At 41.9% G+C, this 17,827-nt stretch overlaps 1 protein-coding gene across 11 annotated transcripts in view; it reads right to left on the bottom strand.

Moving 5' to 3' along the window:
* MARK1 (microtubule affinity regulating kinase 1) overlaps positions 1-17,018 on the bottom strand; it is a 58,374-nt gene extending 41,356 nt beyond the window's left edge. For all 11 annotated transcript variants that reach the window (XR_009962215.1, XM_062605819.1, XM_062605822.1 and 8 more), the window contains exon 1: positions 16,878-17,018. Coding sequence is in view for 10 of the 11 variants with exons in the window: in XM_062605819.1 (XP_062461803.1) it covers positions 16,878-16,928 (51 nt within the window). In the remaining variant the exon portion in view is untranslated. The remainder of the gene's footprint in view (positions 1-16,877) is intronic.
* Between the last annotated feature and the right edge of the window lie 809 nt (positions 17,019-17,827).

Raw genomic sequence — 17,827 nt, 5'->3', positions numbered from 1 at the left:
CAGATACCAAGGTCAATAAATGACAGGGACAGAAGACAATCAGACAATACCAGGACATTTGTCTGGAACTTGTAGCCACAGTTTGAGCCTGCTCACAGACGCTTTCCAGAAGTGCAAAAAAAAAAAAAAAAGAAAAAAAAAGGAATCAAACACATACATATGCATCTTTCAGTTTATATCAGATTTACATAATATGTAGGAATTCCAGCCACGGACTTTTAAAAGAGCTTGAAGATGTCAGCAATAAGAAACAATGATTTTGAATACAGCTGACCTCAGTCAAGCATATGCGAACATTTCATTAACTGATCCTGTAACTCTGAAAGCCATTATATAAAACTTAAAAAATCCAAACTACAAGCATGGAGTTCAATAGATATTATCAAGTGAGATACTAAACACAATAACTTCCCCTTGCTCTTTTTTTTTTCTATTCCTTTCTCTTCTTCCCAGTTGTAATATTCTGTATTTAAAAAAAAAAAGACTTCAAAGCTAATAAGGAACCATTTCTATTGCAAGGTGAAATACAATCCCTTAATGTCAATTTACAACAAAGATGCCTTTTAAAAGCATACATATGTTGGTGACAGTTAAAGTTATGCTGAGCACTGAATAAATCTTATCCTGTGCTTGTTACTATGGTTCCTAAGCCCCTTCAAGTTTTGGTGAGGCTTTTTGGTTTTTTGGGGGTTTTTTTGTTTGTTTGCTTTTAAGTGCTCAACAGGGCTTTGTGAGACATAGCAGAAATAAGTTTGCCAACTTCGAAACAGAATTGTTTTTCTAATCACAAACTACACAGGATGTGATGTTTACAGCTCCATACTTGCAGTAATCTAGGACAGAAAACAGAGCCCATGACCAGTGCAGTGCCACACACAGCTGATTTTCAAAAGTTCATACACAAGGTTCTTCAGAATACTTGTAATCTTCATATAGTGACACTAACTTGTCATAAATCCTGCCCATGTTATAGTAAGCTTGCTCCCAGTTTCTCTTCCTTTTTAACACAGCAGTAACGTCATATGGAAGGGTGGAGTTCGTTGTTACATGGAGTCACAGACTTTTTATTTAAAGGATTAAAATATAATAATTGCACTGGTCCTCCCCTGAGAAGTCAGCCAAAACACTTCAGAACAACAAACACCTTCATAGCATTGAATCAGGTCTTGTAACCTGCACTCAGCCAACATGCTGCCTCCTCTCCCCGAGCCTGAAGCCCTGGGCCCGGCCAGGCGTGCAGGTGCAGCAGAACAGGACCTTCCTGCCTTTGTTCCGCTTCACTGAGAACTGGCACAGTTATTCCAACCTGGCACTTTCCTTCCTGACTCATCCCAAACACACAAACAACATTTTCCAGGGCTAATTCAGGACAGCCAGCCCATATCATCTCCATTAATTGCTGAGCCCTCCCTGGCGCCCCAGTGAGAATTAAAGACAAGCCAGCTAAAAGCTACTGCTGTAAACCACAGGTAGAACCCAGGGAAGTGGGGAGTTTTTTCCTGAAATCCTCTTATGTTTACTCATTTTTATTTGTAATTTGGTGTATTACTAGAAGCTACAGTCAGCCCCATCAAGCAAAAGAGTACACATTTCTTATCTTGTCAAAGTAAAATGGTTAATGTCCCTCACCCATGAAATCTAACACAACCCATGTTTTTGAAGGAAAGCACTTATGGGAGGGGGAAGGAAAGAGAAAGGCAATTCCTGCTGCAGTCTCCTAGACACATTTAAACAGAGAGAGACCCTTCATGCAGACAGAGTTCTTTCTACATTTCTTGCACTTTCCTCAGGATGTGATCACCCAGAGATACAGGCAGCTACGGGGCACTGCTGCTGAATGCCACGGCACTCACAGTTTGCTCAAAATCCCTCAGTAAAACAAAAAGACAATGAAATGCTGATGTTGATCGTTAACAGAACCAACCAAACAAGAACAGGAACACACCCAGAAAGCGAAACTTCTGGCAAAGGAAACTGGCAGGAGTTTTCATTGCACTTATAACTGATGCAGCCAGGTCATTTTTCAACTGGCCTGATGAAAGGCAGGAGAAGAGAGACACGAAACAACTTACGGTTCAGGATCACATCAAGCACATGGAACTTCTCAAACATTTGCAGCAGTACAAGAAGTGGAAACTGGTTCAACATCAACCTTCAAAACTGAGGCAAAAGGGCTGTTTATGCAGCCTGGAGACTGCAGTTTGGAAACCTGAGGCTTGCCTCCAGATGAGAACAGCAGCAAGAGGCAAGGTTTATTTCAGAAGAGTGACCAGATTAGAGACCTAATTGTCTCTGACACTCAGGATCAAACAAACCATCTTCTGGGCCAGATGAGGAGTTTTCTTCCAAAGAAAGAAAGCATGCAGCAGCCAATTGGGACCAGGCTCTGAACCCCAAATCACTCTTTCTCTCCAAGTTTATGAAACCTGAATTTCTTCCTTGCCCACAGCATACCTAAAACAACTCTGGAAGGGTCCACATGTGGCATAATGGCTACTAAAGCTGATCCAACGCTGTTTACACGCCTGCACCCAGTCACAACCACACTCGGCCAGCAGGAGAGAGAGCCAACACAGGAAGCCACACCAGGCAAAACCCAGCAACTCTCCTGCTAGGGTAACTGCCAGCTCCTCAAGTACATGTACCCCCAGCATCCCAAGCATCAGTGCAGGTGCAAGGAAGGGGAACATCCATCACTGGGAAGAGGGGGCCACATCAGCTCTATGTTAACACCAGTGGTGAAACTGCAGCTGGGAGATACTTATTCCCATTCCAAAACAAGGTTAAAAAAAAAAAATCCAACAACAAAACACAAACACACACACAAAACAAAAACAAACAAACAAACAAAACCCCAAAACCACCAGGCAAACAAACCTCCAAAGCAAACCAACTAAAACAAAAAAAGAAATCCCACAAACAAATAAGCAGACTTTCTTATTCGTGTTGTTTCCCTGCACTTGGTGTATGAGACAGAGAAGCATGTAACGTGAGCTTAAAGAAGTGACATGCATAGGCAAAGCATCCTTAACATTCATGCTACATAGAAGAGAAAATCAAGTTACTCTTTTAGCAGCATTTCTGAAGCCTTAGCATCCCCATTACTGGATTCATCCAATGGATCCAATTATGAATCCATCAAGACAGATCACCATCTTACTTGAAGACTATTTTACCTCAAGGTCTTCTTAACTTTCTGAAGTAAAGTCTGCTTCTAAAAAGTGATGAGATGACCAATTAAAATATCCAACCTGATAGCAATACATACTAATTGATGCACACATGTCCTAGAAAAGAAACTGCAGGGCACCACAGGACTCTGGGATGCTTGAGAATCACGTCAAGTTACATTTCAAATGAAGTTACCCAAATATTCAGCAGGATTTTCCAATATTCTTTTGACATGTACCTTTTAGGGATCTTGAAAGTCTAATCTAAGGGGTATGGAGATTCATCTAATATTTCCCTTCCTACAATACAATGGGCATCCAGTCAATTTTGAAAATCAGAAGAGGGAAAAATTGCACACACTTACAGCAGACTCACAGGGCCTACCTCCTGCCCTCCCACAGCAGCTGCAGTCCTCAGGGAGTGGCAGGGAATCCCTCCTGACCTGGACAGCACCTTCATGGTCTCTTGCACAAAAGCATACTAGCCTACTTTCTTCAACTTTAAGGCTTAATAACATTTTCTGATACACGTATCTGCAGCAAGGCCTTCTGATTTCATTAGCAAGTCTTGCCTTAGAAGTGCAGAGTGTTTACTGGAACACATTTGCCAAGGAGATACAGTTTTAATAGTTAAGCCAGGATATCATCAGACACAGCATTCTGCAGACATTACTTTTCATAAGCATTGATACAAAGGTTGACTTTGAGTAGTAACATGCATTTTAGCCACTTTCCTAAGAGGAGGAAGCATCTTCGACAGCATAGGACACCTGTAGCAATAAGCCTGGACTCAAGCATTATTCCGTTACAATGGTTTTGTTTATCCAGAACAGTCTGCCAGAGTTTTATCTCACGGTAGGAGCTGCAGGTAAGGTTATAAGGACACCACTAAACTTAGCTGGTGTTCTGAAAGTATCAACCATGTTTTACACACAGAGGAAGATTATGATGATGTATCCAAGCCAGCTGGTGTAGTAGGACACTGTGAACGCAAATGAAAAACGCAAAGCAAAATGAAGACAGTCTTTTGCCGAGTGCTCTCTGCCCTGTTTTCCATGTGTTAATTAACAGATCAAATAAAATGTCCTCAGTTGGGCTGTAGTAACTATTTACCTTTATGTGGATAATGCTACACCACATTTCAACTTTGCAAATGTATTCCCCAGCCTTGCACAGATTTATGCTTAACTTTAAGCTGTGCTAACACTGCATGTCCCTTGGACCAGCTCGTATCTTATGATCAAAGAGTACACTCTATATAGAGCTAAATCTCCTCAAGGACCCTCGTTTCTAAACTCATGCAACCACCTATTTTAACCTTTGGGCTTCAATTATTTATGATCACAAACTACCATAATCTAGCACTTCAGAAATATATGCAACTAGGAAGCCAAATTGAAGAAGGAGAAGAAAATGGAAAACCAAACAGCAGCAGTATTCCTCACAGATTTTGCATTAATACATCTAGTAAAATAGAACATATTTCTTTATGTGCTTTTAAGTGGCAGACAAAGTAATACAGTAATGAATACTGACAATCACACATATACCAGAGATACCTGTCAGTATACTGAATTCACACTGTAAACAGAACTCAGGTGTGATTATAGCTGAGATGTAAAAGCCAAGCACAAGAAAAAGCATGAACGTAAATTGAATAGCCCATGTTACATAAGTCAGCAACAGAAGGGAAAGAAGAAACATCACAGGATGCAAAGAAAATTTTAAAAACAACAGATGCTGGATTTACCCAGCCCATTAAAGTAAAAAGACAAGAAAACGTGGAAGAAGTAATACATATATATGTGTGTGTATATATATAGGTGCATACATACATATATATAGGTGAAACTTAAGGATACAAGCCAAAGAATCTTTCTCTCTTGCACCCTTGACAGTCAGTGGGTGAGGAATCCCAGATCCCCAGCTATGGCCTTTAGACAGTACTGTAAGCTGTCAAAGTCAGGCACTTCCAGACTTCTTTATCTAGATAGTGATCTATATCAAATAACCAGTAGCAGCAACAGTGCCCACTATTACCAGTGGCAACTCTTGATTCTGTCATGAGCTAGACATCAATACAGCAACAAGTCTTACAGTCTGGAAATCCCCAACTATGGTGGTTTACCTAACCAGTCACTATCTCATATTAAAACAGGAATTAATTTGATTTAGCCTAAAGGAAGTGAAAGTCAGGAAATTACAGAAGTCATGGGACACTGTCAGCAGGTGATAGGGACTATCAATCTCCCTACCAGCAACTGGGAATCCATCCAGAAAAACTTACAGGAAAGTCACCCTTATAGAGATTTCAAATGGATATTATTGAATTATTCCAAGTCTTAGAGTGGGTCAGACAGCAATGTTATGTTCTCTCCACCATTAGCCTGCTCTCCCCCATCCACAGCCCTAAGAAGCTCCTTCCCTCTTAAGAGATGAGGAAAGCCACAGCACTGTAGGGGAGATAATTACACACCCCCTTCTGCAATTGTTGTGATTCCTGAATTATCACAGTCTCACTGGGAACTCCAGCTACAATTTTCTTCCTTAATTTACCAAACTTACTAGAACCCTTCCAATCCCAGGGTACAAAAGCTACTGCATCTTTTTTGTTTCTTGTTTCACCAAGCAGCTAACAAAGAATCTATTCATTTTCTAACACTTTTACTTCCCTACTAGTCCAAGAAGGCTTGACACCACGGACTTTGAAAGGAATTCTATTTAAACAAAATATTACACACCACTAGGAAATGAATTTAATGCGTAAAAAAAAATGTGAATTTAAATGTGCAAAAGCTTGTGCACAATACCAAAATATAAAGTTTTACAAAAGGTCACACAAAACCCCCCAACTAAGCACCCTACAATGGCAGAAATTATAATAATAATCAAGGTTTTCTCTTGTAGCATTTAGAAAACATCAAATTTTATTTTGATATGAGCATTACCCTTCTGCAATCACTGGATAAGCAAGAAGAGCTTTTTTAAAAATAAAGACCTTTTAAATGCAGTTTATCAGTCTGCTTTCTTTACAGAGACTGAGGATTAGATTTCCCTTTGCTTGTTCAGGAACACTACTGCAGGCATACATCCTCTAATAATAATGTCTTCCACTGACTAATTCCAGCATCTATATTACATCGACCCTTATTGCTCATACCAACTTTATGTAGATAAGATTTCTCTGGAATATGCAGTAGATGGAGCAAGAGTTTCATTGTGAAGTGCTTTCATAAATTTTCTTTGTTCATGTGCATCTTGCATCCATCACCGGAAGAAAGAACTTTAAAAAGAAGCCACCCCTGTTAAATTAGTATCAAATTAAGAAAAGCAAATCTGAAAAGCTCTTATGCACAGGTATGCCTAGTAAAGACTACTCAGAGGCAGTAGTATTCGTATTTGCTGTATACATCTCATTGTATTGAATGATTACAATTGTTATTCTTCCTAGAGTCTAATCTTAAGGAGAAAATACTACTTTAGTCCTTCACCAAGTAATGACATTCTCTGCTACACAGTCCTTGCTGTAATAATTGCAAGGGGGAAGAAATCTGATTACTGTTGGAAAAATTACCAAATAAAAACCCCAAATGCTTTAAACAATTCTATTACCTTCAATCGATAATATTATCTGGAATAGAGATATGAGTAAATACATTACATGTGTAATGCATTTGTGGAAAACAACCATATCCCCTGTAAGAGCTCAACGTAGCATTTAACAAGCTAAGGTAAGAAGGCAGAAATCAGACCCTTCTTAATGCATGAGATTCTCTGAATTTTTGAGCTGTGCCTCTGCTTATTTTATGCAATGACAGAAACATCTAAGAATTAGAAAGGTACTTATATACAACTGAAGCCAAGCATGCACTCTTGAAAAGGAATTCCAGATATTTACTCCTTAAGCACAAGTAATTTACACTGCTGCTAGATGTACTGCAGTATGCCCTACACTTTGCTTCCCTAACTCGGCAATTCTCACACATTACATTTCTCATTTATCTACTGAGTTTATGAAGAAAATCTCTCTGTACAAAGAATATTATAAAATTGCATGATCTTTCTAAGTAATCATTATAAAACTTTGCTTACTCTCTGTTGTTATCTGAGAGAAGAAAGCATAGTAACTTTACTAGGGGGGAGGGAAGGCAATGCAGAGTGAGGAAAATGTAATCTGACTGGTGAGTATTTAAAGTTGTAGTAATCCTTTTTGCTAATAATTTCAGTAAGAGCCCCAAAACCAGAAACAACTCCCACCAACCCACCCATAGCAAAGCATTTCTTCAGTCCCAGTTCACATTATTCCCATTCCAAAATGCTCCTTGGGATTCACACAGAAGAATATTACTTGAAGGACAAGCAGGAGCAACAGCTATGTAGTTTTAGTAAAGCTTTGTATTGGTTTTGCTTACGTCATTAAATGAGCAAAACTGGAAAAGATCCCAGAAAGAGTGAGAAGTGTAAGTAAGTTGGCAACAAGTTCCCCAGCTCAAGCACGAAAGCACATTAGCAAGCAAAATGTGAGAGAAAACAAGGTGATGGGGGCAAGGGTGTGATAAAATAGGAAATTAGGCATATTAAATGGCCAGCAGCTTACTGAACATGGGTAAATAGAACCTCAGAGAGATAGATATTGGGAAGCATGTAAGGAATAAGCTGCTGTGATAGCAGGTTACAGAATATAACCAGGTTTAAAATGAAATTAGTCAACTATTCAAGGGACTAAATAAGAAAAAATGGTCTGTGATGACCTTTAAGATTACAAATAAATGACCACTTCCCCTCTGAAAAAGGGGAGTGCTTGGAGACAAGTAAAAGATGTTTTACTTTATTTTTCTTCTACTTTCTTCTTAAGTATTGGGTTGAGATGGAAAAGATAAAAACCCACAGTGGGGACAGGAGGAAGTCAGGAGAAAAACTTCCAAGAGAGCTGAAAATAGCACTCTATCATAGTGACTAAGGCTGGGTCTCCACTTACAAGAAGGTGCGTGTTTTACTGCATCATGAGTAAGGCGTGGGTCCTCCTCCAGAAGTACAGCGGAGCAGAGGCACTACAGGTTTTACCACAAGGTTAGCCTTGGGCAGAAGCCTTTACAGCAAGCCCTGCTAGAGCCTAATCTATCCAAATCTAATCTATTTTCTCCAACCACATCCAGCTAATGAAAGATATCACTTCTCTCTAACAACCTTGCCTAATTTTGTCGCTGCTTGAGATTTTAGAAGTTATCATGCGCTACTATTACGTTATAATACAAAACCAATTAGACTTTGTCACCAGTAATATTATCATTATCTGCTCTTGCAAAAGACTGCCATGGGCTATCCAGTAACTCTATGTTCAGCTATGTGAACATCAATGTACTTACTACACAAGTGCTTTCATCAGAGGTGAAATAAAGTTTTGTCTTATTATTCAAGCTATCCGCATTGCGGATATGTATGTTTAAAACACATTGTGCAACACAACAGGACAAAGGTTCTTACCAAATTCAAATATATAAGTTTGGATATCATTCTCTGCTCTGATTAACATTTTCCTACTTCTGTGAATTCTACAGGCCACATGTTTAAACATAAAACAAGGTTATTACTCTACTAGGGTCATGGTGAACAAGGCAGACACTGATCTGAAGTCATGAATGTGTTTTATTCTCTCCTCAGTATAAATTAACTATGTTTATCAATCCTTACCTGAGAAATCATTAAGACTATGAACACCTATCAGGGATTACACTCACCTGGCGTTCAAAATGACTGAACAATTTAAAGAATGTTTTACTGCTCTTCTAGGATTGTTGTTTTTTTTGCAAGTGCTTCTTTAGATTTGGTATGCAGCTTGGAAATCACAAGAACGAAACTGGCTAAAGCTTACTGTAACCCAAGATATTTCTGATACTACCAGTCTTTTGAAGAATGCAAGTGTGAAGAAAAATAATATTTTTTCCCCCAAAACCACATTATATTACTCTATTATGAATGTAGGTTTTGATAACATAACTTACATTTTTATAAAATGCTGCAAAGTTGAAATAATTTGCAGACAAAGAGCCATGAGTCCTTGGTTCTGAGCGCTTAAATCTCAGGCGTCTTTACAAAAGTCATCTTGATCTAAAGTCATGTTAATGCTAACTAAACAAGTGGAGTGCAGACCACTTCTCAAGGTGACACAGCCTACACCTAAAGTGTCCCACAAACATAGGAACAGCAAGATAAAAGGAAAATTATTTCCCTGCATCCATACACAACAAACACAGAATACGAGAACTTAGAAACACGCAGACAATGCATTTGTTCCAGCAGAAGACAGTCTACCTTCCACGATGATTTAAGTGATGTAAAGTGACTGTCTATCAGCTGTCTTGATAAGACAGGGAATTTTCAAATAACATAATGATCTTCCATTCTATACAGACACACAGAGAATCTGCACTTTTGGGTTTTACATAAACACACTCTGCTGATCAATCACTGCAGCCTATGCCACGGCACTGCTCTATGAGCATGTCCAGTTCACTGCTTTAAAGGTTAATTGTAGCCCAGCTGAATTTAACTGTGCAGATGCCCTACTACGACTGTGAACATATGTCTTTCTGCGTAAATTGGTGTTTTCCTTAAAAGCATACAGAAATCCCTGACATCTGAAAAAAATCCCAAACAAACCCAAACAACTGAACTTTTTTTACAGCTGCTATCTCAGTCCCAAAAGATGCAGGATTATGATAAGCTCAGAGAGTACTTTCCAATGCTTCTGTCTTACACTATTTTACTATGATAGCTATAGTGTGCCTGGTCACTACTCAGAAAAAAAAATAAGATGAAACAAGCACACGGAAAACTGCCTTAAGAACAAGGACCATCTTATCCTCTTGGATTTTTAATGTTAGATTCAAGAGGATGCTCAGCAAAACTGTCTAAGCTGCATCATCACATACAGCTATGAAGTCTTAAACTGTCCTTCAGACCTCAGCAACCCTTTGATTTTACTGTTTCACTACATTATTCACAGAAAAACAAAAAGGAGAAACAGTCTCTCTCAGCTGAAATTCAACTGGCCCAAACTAAAGCTCAGTTTAGCAATAAGAAGAAAGAACATACACTCTCATGAATTAATTCTGAACGTGAGAAAAGTAGAAACATGTTAACAAACAGGCTTGGTAGTCGATGTGGAGAAAGAGCTAATTATTAAAACAGATTCAGTTGCATTAGAATTCAATACACTGAATGATGTGAATGTTTCAATGGAATTTTCCTGTTTTCATAGTTGTTTTCAGAAACATTTGACTGCAGAGAACATTTATTCTTAATTTACCACTACCTAGAGGGGGTAAACATTCGAGAATGAAGACCTAGAAAAAATGGTGAAGTCATTAAAAAAAATGTTTAGTGATTCTGAAATTCCAGAAAGACTAAAAAAAAACAACTAACAACAACAAAAAAAAAGCACCCCCACAAAAAGCAAGCATTGTATTTGCAACAACAAAAAAATCTAACAGATCATGTCATGACCAGAACACAAACAAGCTAAGTTTGAAACATGTCATGCAAGTAACTTACTACTGCAAGTTAAGCAACTTACAAGTAGTATATTCATTCTGGAGGGCAGCATAGAGCATAAAGGTATATTTAAAAAGAAAGGTTGAGGTACTAAAAGATAGTATCTAAACCGAAATGCTAAAGTGCTTTCTTTCCAGCAGCACAATGTTTGGAAAGCTCAAGCTCACAAGTTGTTAGTAGGTCAATTAGTAAGAAATCCGTCTGAGGGCTTTAGCTGCACCAGTGTTTTCCAGCTCCACATTAATAGTAAAATCATCTCTCCTTCTTATACAATAGTTTGTCCGTGAATCTGCTCTACTGGAAAAGTGTTTAACACCAGTAAAGTATTAAGGCTAGGTCTATACTACATTCTGAGAGCAAGAAAAAAACCTCTGCAAGTACAAATACAAATCACTGATGGAGAATGCAATTTTATAGAAATCACTGTACTTGCACTTAAAAGAAAAATGAAATCACTACTTTTTCTGTGTTAAAACAACTGGTATCAATAAGAAGTTAGCAGGAGGTCTGTCTGCTGAACAACAGCAATTGTGATGATAAAAACTTACCACTATTACAGTAGAAACACTGATTTCCAAATATAATCAGGTACCATGGGGGAAAAAATCCTGCCTTTAGTGAGGATTAGAAAATTTCAAGTGCAGAGTTTGAAAATGAAGCTATACTATTATAAACAGTAAGTCCTCGTGACCCTATAACAGTAGAGAGCCCACTGAGAACAAGGCTTCATGGAACATAATCTCTTTGTTCTAGTTCAGCGTTTAACTCCACTGACCATGTAAGTGCAGTTTTCAGAACGCCAACCACAAACAATCCAACTTGATGTTCACCTGTGAACCTGAAAAAACCCATGAAGTATGAAACAAGCAGTACAATCAAACTGCATTAATTCATCCTGAACTTTAACACTATATATTCTTTTATGATGCGTAAAAAGAACATTGAAGCGTGAAGCTACATTTTGCCCTCATTCATTCCAAAATGCTTCTCTTTATGAAAGGAAAATGAAACTAAACATCTAGATCACCTGCCCCACAACTCTCAGATTCACACAAAGGCTTCAAAATGGATACTATAATTCATGACACAAGGAACCTTGCTGTCTCTGCATAATGCTCTAGCTAAACATGTGTTTTTCCCTACAACATAAGAACTCGCTCAAGACTTGAATGGAAACAAACCAAATGACAAAAAAAGTTTGCACAGAGAAAACACAAGCCTTCAAAATAAGATTAGGAGAACATACCCTGTTCTTACCACTCCAAAAACCTCTATGACCTCATGGTGTATATATGACCAAAGAAAATAATCTTACAAAGAAAAAAACACAGGCATTCTCCACTTTGCTAAAGCCCATCTCCTGTGGATAAGAAAGATACAGCTGTACTCTTGAACCCATAAGGCTTGGAAACTAGGCCATTCTTCTGCTTAAGGCACTGAACGAAAGAATTCTTGTCAGATACTTTCTCCCACGCCCCCTCTGTCCAAATCAAAACCATGTGTTCTTAATGTGCAAAAGCAAATCCAGAAGGGAAAAAGAGGGGGAAAAAAAAAAAAAAAGGAAAAAGAAAGAAATTGGTATAATCATTATTATCCCAACCTGACCACTCTCTTATCTCCTGCCCTGTTGGGTTATTTTCTTCTTTGAAACGCAGCTGTCTAGTAGCCTCCCCATCAGAAAGCTTTGGATGGCATCAGACATCAGCCTTCCCTCACTAGCCTGAAAATGGGTATACATGTCAAAATTATTATTATTTGTATGATAATGAAGCAAATCATACAAGCATAGGTCTCTGCACTATCCTTCCTTAAAAATCCCTCTGCCATGACATCTCTTCATCATTCTCATATGGCACTGGTTAACTTAAGGCAAACCACAATTCCCACATTCCTCCTTGACTCTGGCCACTGTTACCATCCGGCACTCCTGCCTTGTTTGTTCCTTCTTCTGCTGGAGACATGCAAGATCTCTGCAGCACAATTAGTCAAATTCTATGTGTCTGAAAAGTACAAAGCAAAATAATACCTTAAAGTTTAGCTACATGTGTGATACTGCAACACAAATAATTAATAATACCTTCACAAATAACAGTAATACCTTTCAAAAGATTAAGTTGCACTTACAGTAGCAGTATTCTGATGGTAGACTCGGAGAGCCTCGTGTCAGAAAAAGCAAAACTACAGCATTATCATTTTTATTAATTTTATTAAAGCAACTAGTATACAGCTGACCGTTAATGAGTCTTTTCTTATACAGAGCTCCCAAAAAAATTTAAGAGAATACATTACTGACATATTTTCTTTAGCCTTAGGAAAACCATTCCCCAGTTTAATGACATGATACAAACCAACACAATATAAAGGGCAAAAATATAAAAGCTCATCTTCCCTCAATGAGTATCAACTCAATGAAAACAAAGAAGCTACTCTAGCTCAAAACTTTTCATTCCTGTCCCTCTCCTCCTCCAGTTTAGGCAGAGATGGAAAGCTCAGTTCACCCAAACTAAACCAAACCACTAACTAGCAAGTGTTTGAACGCAAGGAAACATTACCTACCACAACCTACGTAAAATGTATCAAGAGGAAGCTGTTAATAGTTACTTGTGCAAAATCAAAACACAGGAAAATTAGTATTTTGAATACTACTCTTATCCCTCTCTTGAAAAAAATGAAATCTGGTAACAGGCATGAAAATAATCTTTGTCATACTGCTTCCACCCATTAATTTCCCCAAGTTTCCCAATAAACCATTCAATAGGAGTGTTTGACACTCATACTCTGTTTCTTTAAGCATAGCTTTCATGAAAGAGAAATAACATTCCCGAATGAAAATACTGATAGACATCTGCTTGAGAAGTTAAACATAGCACCGGGAGATGTAAATAATAGCAAAAAGGAAAAGACACAAAGAGGGTGTGAATTGCTGTAACCAGACCTGTCTGTTCCACACACATTGACTGTCTCTCTATTTCCCTCCACCTGTTGCTTGTCCCTTGTTGGTGGTCCCTGTGCCTTAGACACCAGTTTTCTGATAAGACCTTATCAAGTAATCTGCTGCATGATCTTATCCCTTTCTAGACAATTTTCAAAGGGTGCTGTGGGAGAAAAGGCACAAAGAATTACGGAAATATGCACAGTTTTCACCCATCCTTCCAGGAACTCCCATAATTCCTCAAAGAATGTATATTCTTATGATAGGGGTTATATCCAATTAGTATATCTTCTTTTTTCCAAATGAAAAAACACGCTTGCATACTCACTCAGAAAAGCATACATTGACATTTTACTTCTTTTCTACTTTAAAGAGCACCAACAGCAGCTGCCAAGAGACAGGGGGTGGCACTGGTAGGGTATTTCCCCGTGATTTCATGCCTCACACAATGTGCAAACCACAGCTGGACATATATGTAGGTTTGTACTCAGAACCATCAATCAGCTCTCTTCAGGATACAGAGATACAGACTGTCCCTTGAGAGAGACACAATGGAACAACATTGCTGCGATGGCCATGTGTACAAGATGGAGATCTCCTGAAGATCACCATTAGCTGCAGAACTCGCGAGAGCTTTGCTAATATACGCACTCAGGAACTGGAAATATGCACTACAAAGAGAAGTTATTTACCAGGTCAAAACCACTCATACTTATGCTGCTCTTTAACTGCTCACTCTTTCCAGTAACTTCTCCCTTTAGCTGCAACTTCTTACCACCTTAGTCACTGACACTTACTAGCTAAACTTTGTGTGCATCAAGACCCATTGGCATAAACACTTCTCTAGCCCATTAGTACTTATTAGCAGGAGGAAGCACATGCAAAGTAAATTAAGAGTCTCACCTCAGCCTGACAGAATCCATTTTAAATTACAGAATACTGCTGTTTGGGAAGTCAGCAACAGACCTCCTCCTCCTCCATCCCACAAGTGCCACTTCAGCAAAAGGTCTTACGTAAGGGAGATCATGGGCAGCAAAGAGGAATTCCTGAGGGTCCCTAACAGGCAGAAGCAACAACCTCCCTGAGATCACTGCTCCAAACCCCAGCCAATGCTATAACTAACAACAGCACTTGAATTATTTTGTGCAGATTTGGGAACTTACTCCTGAACAGCTTTCTACTGTTTATCCCACTGGAGAATTATATTCCTTAGTGTTAGGTTACAGACTTATACCAAGATTTTCAGGAGTAAATGTGCAATTCTGAGTATGTTGATATACTGTACAAACCTGGTTTGTTGGTTTAAGAGGCGGGGGGGGGGGGGGGGGGGGGGGTGATAACGCACTCTCTGAAATAACAATAAAAAATACTCCTTACTCATCTCTAGGTGTCAAAATAGAATATTCAAATGTAGCATATTATTTTCTAAATTAACTACTCACTTTAACTGGAGTTTTCATTCTATAGAAGTTAATGGCATTTGGGAATGATTTCCATTTGCCTCGTGTAAATGTACCTTGCAAATCTTATGTACTATATTACTGGACAGATGCATGAATATTTCTTCCTGTCATCTCTCTCTCATCTACATTTCCATATACATTGAAAGGAGACTCATGAGTCTCAAACCCAAACTTTGTCTTGTAATTAAATCTAAACTTTCATTTTAATCTGAAGGACTTGCGTTCATTCTGACAATAATACAGGATTCATCAGTCCATGAAGTGTAAGGACAGACCAAATGCATTTACTTGCTTTAATTAGTAACCAGGCTGATATTGCTATGTCAATTCAGCTTCCACTGAGCAACTGATACTAAAAAGCTCATTATAACAAGACAGGAAGCTAGGGTTTCACTTCTTTAACTATATTATCTCATTTCTGTTACCTTTGTCTTCCAAACTCTCTTCTCATATTCACTTTTCACTTCATATAATTCAATAACCTATTCAGCAGACACTGCTGCTTTGGCTTGTACAGTAACAAATATTATTAGCTCCTACTGTGGGCCAGGACCTCTACACATTGATGCAATACAAACAAGCATCTTCTTCGACCAATTTCAACCCACCAGGCCACCTTCCTTCGTTTCTTACTGATCACTTTCTACCCAAGTCAAAGTTGGATGTGACTGCATGCATTAAATTTTGTATGACTCTTGCACCTTCTGCCACCTTCTCGAATGTAACTAACTATATCTAGCCCACATTCCAAACATACCTCTTTAATATTGGTCTTCTCTGCCAAGACCGAAGTTTCACACCTCCACTACTACTGCCTATTTAAATAATCGCCACCAATAGACAGGACCAAATATGGTCCAGGATTTTAAGATTTCCCAGGTACACTGCCTATCATAACCAAGGCTGGCTATTTTCTGTTGGAAGACCACTACGACACTATGCTTCTGCTCCATCAAGTCCGGGCGGAGCAGAGGAAGAGCGCAAATATGTTTAAACAGCACACAAAGGAAGACACAAACAATCAACTCGGGAGATACCAAGGACACGACAACAGCCTCTCTCAATTGCAACACAAAGCAAAACAGAGGAAGGAATACAGCAACAGCCACGCTGGGGACCACCTTCGAGGTGCAAATCAAACAAAGGACAAGTACGTTTCAATCTCAGAAGGCGAGACAGGACAGCGCGCCAGGCAGTTAGGAAACGCACCAGTGGGCGCCCCGGCCCCGGGGCAGGGGTACACGAAGTGGAGGACGCGTGAAAGCAGCGCAGCCCGGCATGCAGCCCGCGGGGCCACAGGCCTCTCGCCGGCGAGGAACCGAAGCAAATCGCCTGTGTGCGCTTACAGCCACAAAGCACATATAAGGGCAGCCCAGCCCAGCCCAGCCCAACAACGCCTGGAAGAGGTTGTCCGGTCTCGGTGTGGAACGGCGGCCTCCCGCCGACCCTACCGGAGGCCCGGGGCCGCGGTCGGGCTGGGGAGACGTGGATCCCAGCGCGCCGGACCCGCCCCGGCAGCGCCGCATGGAGGAGCCTAAGGCGCGGGCAGGCAGCGGAGCCGGCCCGGCGCTGGGGAGTGCCCAGCCCGCCAGGAGAGGGGACGGCTGCGGCCCTCCCACCCCCCGGGCACCCGGCCTGGGCGGCAGGACAGGACAAGCAGGGCCGGGCCGCCGCCAGGTGTCGGGGAGACGCGGCTGCGGAGGGGGCGTCGGACGGGGGAAAGGGCGCGGAGGGGGTAAGGCCCGGCACAACACTCACGTTCTCCGTATCCCGCTCGTTGACGGTGGGCAGCGGCGTCCGAGTGGACATCTTGTGGGCCGCAGCGCGGGACCGCGCCCGGCGCGCTGAGAGGAAGGCCGCCCGCTCTCTTTAGGCCGCGGCGGAGGCCGCCAGCTGCTCCTGCCGGCAGCCGGGCGCACACGGCGGGACGCGGGCCTCCTGCCGCGCTGCCGGCCCCGCTAGGCTCCCGGCGCCATGGTCTCACCCGCCCGGCCGATCCTCCGCGCTCCCGCCCGCCTCTCCGCCGCCGGGCTTCGCGCAGCTCGACCGCCGGCTCCTCCTCCTCCTCCTGCTGCCCGCTCAGGTGAGCGGCCGGCAGCGCAGGGCGGCCGCGGCACCTTCTCGCAGCATCCGGCGGCAACACCGACTCCTCCTCCTGCCGCTGCTACCCCACGCTCCCTGCCCTGTCTCTCCCCTCCCCTTGTCCTCCTTGCCCCCGCCCCGCCGCGCTGGGCCCGGCCCCGCCGGCCAGGCTCCACCGCCCCGCGCCGCAGGAAGCGCCGGGCTGTGCGGGCGGGAGCGGCAAACGCGGGCGGGCGGATAGTCTCTGCCGGCGCCACCGTCCCTCCCGCTGTGGCAGCCGTGACGGGTGGTGCCGCGTCGGCCACTGCCGGGGTCGGCGATGGCCGGGAGGGCGCGCCGGGCGCTGGCCAGAGAGGGGTCGGGCCGCGGCAGGTGTGCTGCTTCGGGAGGGAGAAAGAGGGGACTGGGCGATACGGTGCCCGGGGAGGAGGCCAGCGGAGCTCGGGGCTCAGGCGCCTGCGGAGCCCCCAGCGTGAGGGGGGCGGGACCGTGCCCACGGGGGTGCTGGTGTCCGGTGCAGCTTGGCGAGGGGCTCGCCACGGAGACTCTCCCATTACCAAGGGTCGGCCTTAGGAAGGGCGGTGGGGCGGCTGTACCCGCCTCCGGCACAGCTCCGAGTTCACAAG

The sequence above is a fragment of the Pezoporus occidentalis genome, unplaced genomic scaffold (assembly GCF_034315485.1).
Source record: "Pezoporus occidentalis ecotype Australia unplaced genomic scaffold, CSIRO_AGI_Poc_V1 ctg93, whole genome shotgun sequence".
NCBI classification, from domain to species: domain Eukaryota; kingdom Metazoa; phylum Chordata; class Aves; order Psittaciformes; family Psittacidae; genus Pezoporus; species Pezoporus occidentalis.
Note: the sequence above shows the minus strand (reverse complement) of the source record. Positions and strands in the feature narration are given on the sequence as shown.